General features: G+C 35.8%; 1 protein-coding gene across 10 annotated transcripts in view; it reads left to right on the plus strand.

Moving 5' to 3' along the window:
• Nucleotides 1–5885, plus strand: part of KIF13A (kinesin family member 13A) — a 262629-nt gene extending 256744 nt beyond the window's left edge. For all 10 annotated transcript variants that reach the window (XM_074207196.1, XM_074207200.1, XM_074207201.1 and 7 more), the window contains one exon: nt 4530–5885. In XM_074207196.1, the coding sequence (XP_074063297.1) occupies nt 4530–4819 (290 nt within the window). In that variant the 3' untranslated portion in view covers nt 4820–5885. The remainder of the gene's footprint in view (nt 1–4529) is intronic.
• Nucleotides 5886–6599: the final 714 nt, after the last annotated feature.

The following is a 6599-nucleotide window of genomic DNA, read 5'->3' on the forward strand; positions in this document are numbered from 1 at the left end:
ACATCTTATTTAAAGATAAAGGTAATTTCTTTTCTTTTACTAACATTGTCATTTCATTTTGTGTGGAAATTATTTTTCCTAAACTGAAACAGATAGAAATTTAAGTTGTGAGTTAAGGAAAGGGGTACTTTAAGATTATTCACAATCTTTTACCAATTCAGTATCTGAATTAGAAAACAAGAGTATGGCATTGTAAACCATAGAATCAAGAATGATTGTGGGTAGAATTGAAAGCCAGTCAAAATCAGTCTTTGAAAAAATCATCATATAGTAGAAAGAATAATTTTCTTTAAGTTAGGACACCTGGGGTCAGGTCTTGTTCAGACCTTAAATGTCTCACCTTAAACAAGTCACTTAACCTTCCTGAACCTCAATTATATTGTAAAATGAAAATAATACTTGTATTACCCACCTTATGGAGTCTTTGAGGGAAAGTCCTCCATAAATCTTAAAGTGCTAAATAGGTGTAAACTATTAATATTAGATTTTTTGCTACTTCATCCATTTTGATGCCTGAATCCATAGTTCAAGTGCCTAATATCTTCATATTGCTTTTGAGCTAAATACTTTTTAATTTTTATTTTCTTAACATTTCCCAGGCAGTTTCCTGGCTCCTTATTCCAAAATTTTTCCAGCTCTGTCTTTTCCTTTAAAACAGATAAACATCCTGTTTTCCATTTTCTTACTATACTGATTGGTTAATCAATTTGATAGGCTAATTCTATCAATAAATATCTATTGAATTTGTATTGGGTTTAAGAGAGTGTTGTGCCATAGGTTCTTTAGGGTTACAAAATAAGCAAGGCACAGTCCCCGCTTTTGAGGAATTTATAATTAAATAGAAAAGCAAAGACAAGTACACAAATGACTATAATGCAAATTAGAAATTGATCAATATTGTTATGGATTCAGAAGAGGGAGAAATCACATTAATTGAAAAAATTCAGAAATATTTTGTGGAAGTGACTTTGAGCATGGTCTTGAAGGATGGGACAGGGTTTCAACAAACAGAAGTATAGGGACAAAGCATTCCTGACTAAACAAATAACAGAAGTTAAAAGGGCATAGGATGTATTCAGACAATAGTGAAGAAACCAGTTTGGATGTTCTATAGAGTAGAAAAGGAGTAATAAGAGATAAAACTGGAAAGACAAGTTGGTCCCATATTATTATATAGGGCTTTGAATGCCGAGCTATGGAATTTGGATTATGTTCCCTAGAGAAAACCACTGACAGTTTTTACCAGAGGATCAAAATTATACAAAGATAATTCACGCTAAGATGTTAATGACTAATGATTATTTAATGTGCTAGTCTTTCTCCTAACATAAAATAAGCATTTTAAAGACTCATTCAGTGACTTTACCAAATTCTGGTTTCTTTTTTCTTGTTTACAGATACAAGACTGTAAACTCTTGAGAATAGGGATTATGTCTCAATTCTTTTTTATTTCCTGAGCATACTAGTTTGATAAATGAGGCCAGCCCTAGGTGTAGGATTCCAAAATAATGAGGTCTTAAAGTAAGACATGGAAGAATAGGTTTCTTCTCTTTTTATCTGAGACTAGAAGTAGAATTACTCTTACCATCTTATAAACTTAAAGGATCTTAGAGTTCATTTAGTCTATATTCCTACCTGAAGCAAAATATTTGGATACATACTGGAAAGACTTCTGTTGGGGTGGCTAGGTGGCGTAGTGGATAAAACACTGGCCTTGGAGTCAGGAGTACCTGGGTTCAAATCCAGTCTCAGACACTTAATAATTACCTAGCTGTATGGCCTTGGGCAAACCACTTAACCCCATTTGCCTTGCAAAAAAACCTGGAAAAAAAAAAGACTTCTGTTATTTGGTGTCAGAGGAACTTGATTAAATCCTGGTTTTGCCATTTGCTATCTGTGTAATCCTTGGGTAAATCATTTAGTCTCTCTGGGCTTCATTTGCTCTTCTGTAAAATGATACAGATTACATGATGTCTAAGGCTCCTTCCAGTTCTAATGATCTATGATCCTACCATCCTGATTTAGGTATTTTCAGGGTACCCCAAAAGAGATCTCCACTAGAGAAATATCACTTGAGAAAGAGAAACTTGTCTCATTATAAATGTCAAATTGAGAGGGAGTCATTTTTATTTCCACTGAAAGCCATTGTTGTTCAACATATTGGGAGCACAGATAAACAGTATAAAATTGATGTTGATTTTTTTTTGCGTTACATATATACTTATTTAGGAGCTAGTAGTTTATCCAAAATCTGTTTTCCTATAATTTTAATCCATTGGTATTCTCCCTTCTAGGGCTAAGCAGAATCACTTTAATGCCTCTTTAATTCAACAAATATTTGTAAAACACCACAAACATTTATTAAGGGATACAAAGACCAAGAAAATTAAAAAGAAACCCGATCTTGAAGACTATTTCAGGCAAGCACGATGAGCCTGTGAAAAAGGCATAAAGAAGGGCGGCTAGGTGGCATAGTGAATAAAGCACTGGCCCTGGAGTCAGGAGTACCTGGGTTCAAATCTGTCTCAGACACTTAATAATTACCTGGTCTTGGGCAAGCCACTTAACCCTGTTTGCCTAGCAAAAGAAAAAAAAAGGGCATAAGGAGAGGAGATAGAATGTTAGATATGGAAGAGTGTGTGTGTGTGTGTGTGTGTGTGTGTGTATGTACGTGTGTGGGGGGCAGAGAGAAAGAGAGAGAGAGAGAGAGAATTAGTAATAATGAAAAAATATGTAAAGGTAGGCTAGTGCAAGATGGTTATCAACCGAGTTCATGTTTTATCCTAAGGGCAATAGGGAGCCATTGAAGATTCTTGATTAGGTAATAATGTAATCAAACCTATTTTTTAATTAAATTGTTTTCCAGTTATATATAGATTTTAATATTCATTCATTTTCATAAGATTTTAAAGTTCCACATTTCTCTCCTTTACTTCCCTCTTCATGATAGCAGATGATCTAAGTTATACATGTACAACTATGTTAAACATATTTCCATTCTAGTCATCCAACCTGTTCTTTCAGAAGATTGTTTTATCAGCTGGTGGGAGAATAGATTAGAGAGAGTAAGAGATACAATCATAAGTACACTAAGGAGCCATTAGATACAGTAGTCCAATAGTACAGTAGATGGCATGTACAATACAAGAACATGTAATGAGGATACAAACCAGGATGGTAAGCCTGAAATGTGAAGAGAACAGGTGAGGAAAATTTTGTGAAGGTAGAATCAAGGTGTCCTGGCAGTTAACTAATTCTGAGAGGTGAGGGAGAAATAAGAAGGAAAGATGATTCCCAAGATTTGAACCTGAGTGACTAGAAAAATGATGATAGCATAGACATTTGGAAGAGTCACTTAGGGAAAGATGGAAAATCCAAGAAATTAAACTGAGGAATATTAAGAGAAGTGTGGTTGGCAGGGATAGGGGTGTGGGGGACAAGTAGAGAACACTGTCATGAGAGCTGAGGAATATTCATTTCAAGGAGCTGGTCAACAATGTCAAAAGTTGCAGAAACATAAGAGTTGAGAGGGAAAAAAGAAACCCACCCTAGGTGTATTGGTTAGCAAATAGTTAAAACACACACACCCATAAAGACATTTTCATGGCTGCCATTCAGATCTGTAAAAATAGCTACCCTTTCCTCCAAATTTTCTCATCCCCAGCTCTTTCTATTGATTCTCATGTAACATAGTTTCTAGTTCTTTCACTTTCCTGATCTCCCCTGAGATATGGTCCCAGACTATAGTGGGACTGTTAGCTCCCTTCCTCTTAGTAAACATATCAATACAGCCTAAAAATTGTATTAATTCTTGTGGCTGCTGTATCACACCAGGGACTCATATTAAGTTTGCAGTCAGCAAAGCCCCCTCAAGTCATTTGTTTCAAAACTTCAACCTTGCTTTGCCTTCAACTCTCATTAATCCTTTCTGATATTATTCAAACACAACCTAGCCCTCTAGACTTCAGAAACATTTTCCTTTTTTTTTTGAGCTCAAAAACTCCTTGTTCTTTACCTTGGAAGAGGCACAGAATCATCTTAGTTTCATTCTCAAATTCTTCCAATCCCCACAAATATCCTAATTATGCCTTTAGTTTTTAGCTTATCAGCATGTAATGGACACCCATTGGGAAGCACAAGGAATTTGAAATGTTTGGTTTACAAAGCTGAAATGATATTCTCACAGTCTGTGGTTAAGACAGAGGAATACATTTTTTTTCTTTTTTAACCTTAGTTTCCAAGCTATATTCATCTCCTTTATTTGGGAGATGTTTTCACTACCCTTTTTTTTTTTTAACTCTTTCATGTTTCACTTTGGTTTGCTTTGCCTCCAACATTGCTATACATTCTTGGTTCCTTTCCTATCATAAATCCTGTTTTTAAGACTTTAGGAGAGGGGGAAAAAAACTACTAGCATCAGTACTATGACTAACTGAATGCTGAGCTTAGTGTGACCTCCTCAAGCAGGGTAGGTGGAGGAGGGCAAGATAGATTGCAGACTAACAGCATCCCTGTTTTTTTCATGAAAGGGAAACACGATGGGACAGTGAAAGGAAAAGAGTACTTCCGGTGCAGACCACAGCATGGCATCTTTGTTCGTCCTGGACGCCTTCTGAAAGCACCAGGTTCCACAAAGAAATGCGGCAACGCTTCTCGACCTCAAGCAGCCTCCAGTCTGGAGAAGAGGAAAAGCGTCGTGGTTCCAGGACCATCTCCCTCTTCCTTCAAAGCAGGGGAAGCGGCACTTTGTCACTCAGGTGACGCAGCGGCCTCTACTTTTTCCAGGAAGCAGGAGAACAGAAAATCCTGGATTAACTAAGCAGCAGTATGTTTTGATATTTGCACTTATGACACAACTCTCCCCATTCCCCTCACCACTCTGTAGGAACCTTTATAAATTTAAAAAGAAAAAAACTTTATTCTTGTATATTTTTTAATCAGTCCTTACTGGATGAGTGCTCTTTAGAATCATGGACTTAATTCTCTAATTTTTTTATAAATAATATATATTATATATATATATATGAATATGTGTATCTATAGTTTGTCTGTCAGGAGGCAGGCATGGCTGCACACTAAAATAGATAAAGATGATTTGTAGATAATTAAAAGGTACTGGACTCTTTGTTACAAAGCAAGTTGGGGGAAAATCTTATTTTAAACAAATATTTTATTGCAGAACAAGGAGGATGCAAGTCCCTCTTCGTGGAAAAGGTTACAGTATGTTGTTCTTTATAACCAAAGAACTTATATTAGACATTTGCTGTCCTGTCTTATTTTTTTTCTGTAAATATACACTTAACTCTAAGTTTGGTGCCATGATTCTCTTGGTCACTGAGCACCACACTGCCTTATCTGTCCTCTGTTGAATAAGCACACTGAAAATCTTTTTTTTTTGTCTTCAAAGTGGCCTGCCACTGTGCTGACCTGCAATTGTATTGCTTATGTTGACAATGACTGAGGCTGTGAATTTTGTATTCCATAGGCACTTGTTCCAGCCTAGCAGTTTGAATACAGAGAGCAGTATTACTGTAAGGGGAAAGTAAGGACATACCACCTTGGCTTGGGTTTTTTAATTTTCTTTGAGATGGGGATTCATTTGTGGGGTTTTGTTATTATTGTTTTTAAGTGACTCTGGGAAATGAGGAAGAGACAGGGTGAGCAAGCAGCAGAAGTTTGCAGCTGCACATGTTGCACTGGGGATGGCATGATGTATCTGCTCAAATATGGATGATGCTGCCCTTCGTGACTGCATCTATAAATGTCTCCTACATTGGGAAACATGAAAAGACTCTGTGGATGTGTGTGTGGATGTGAGTGTGCATGCGCATGTGCGCATGTGTGTGTATTTTTTTAAAAATGCTTTGTATATCTATGCTGTAATTCTTTGTAAAAATGTTCTGGATGGACAGCTAGAAATGTCTTGTTTCTAAAGAGAGATGTGTACAGTCTTTGGTACCTTTTATTCCCTTTAGTCCATAGCATCAGTAAATGAGTGAGATACCTGGGACCTTATTGAAAAGCTGCTGTTCTTCATATGGTTTTGTGTATAGGAATCTGCTGATAGTATTTCACAATTTGCTGTAAAAGAATTGTAATTTATATTCTATTTCAGTCATACTGTATTTAATTCATACAGATTTTTTGTGTGTTTTAGAATACAGACTATAATTCAAATTTTACAAAGATAATTGTTTGTTTTTAATAATACCAAAAGTATGGTGTGAGAACAGGTTGTGGTTTAATGTGCTTGTTGATAAGCATTCTTCCCTATCACATTTCTTTTCTGTTATTCTTGTTATCTTTCATTAGTGCTCCAACCTCTTTGAAGAAATTATTGGATTCCCTAAGGGAGAAAGGGCTTTACCACTAGTTATAGGGATGATGGCAGTCTGATCAGATATGTGTATGCTACTGAAATTTAAAAGTCAGGCAATATTTTAGCTTTTTTTACATGAAACAGAATGGAAAACCATTATTTCTACCAAAAATTTCATCTGAAGAATAATTTTTATCATGGAATTGCAGTTGAAAGTGTTTTCAGCAATCATAATATTTTATCTTTCTAAAGTACAGAGAATTACACTTTCATTTTCCAA

The sequence above is a fragment of the Macrotis lagotis genome, chromosome X, assembly GCF_037893015.1.
Source record: "Macrotis lagotis isolate mMagLag1 chromosome X, bilby.v1.9.chrom.fasta, whole genome shotgun sequence".
Lineage (NCBI taxonomy): Eukaryota > Metazoa > Chordata > Mammalia > Peramelemorphia > Peramelidae > Macrotis > Macrotis lagotis.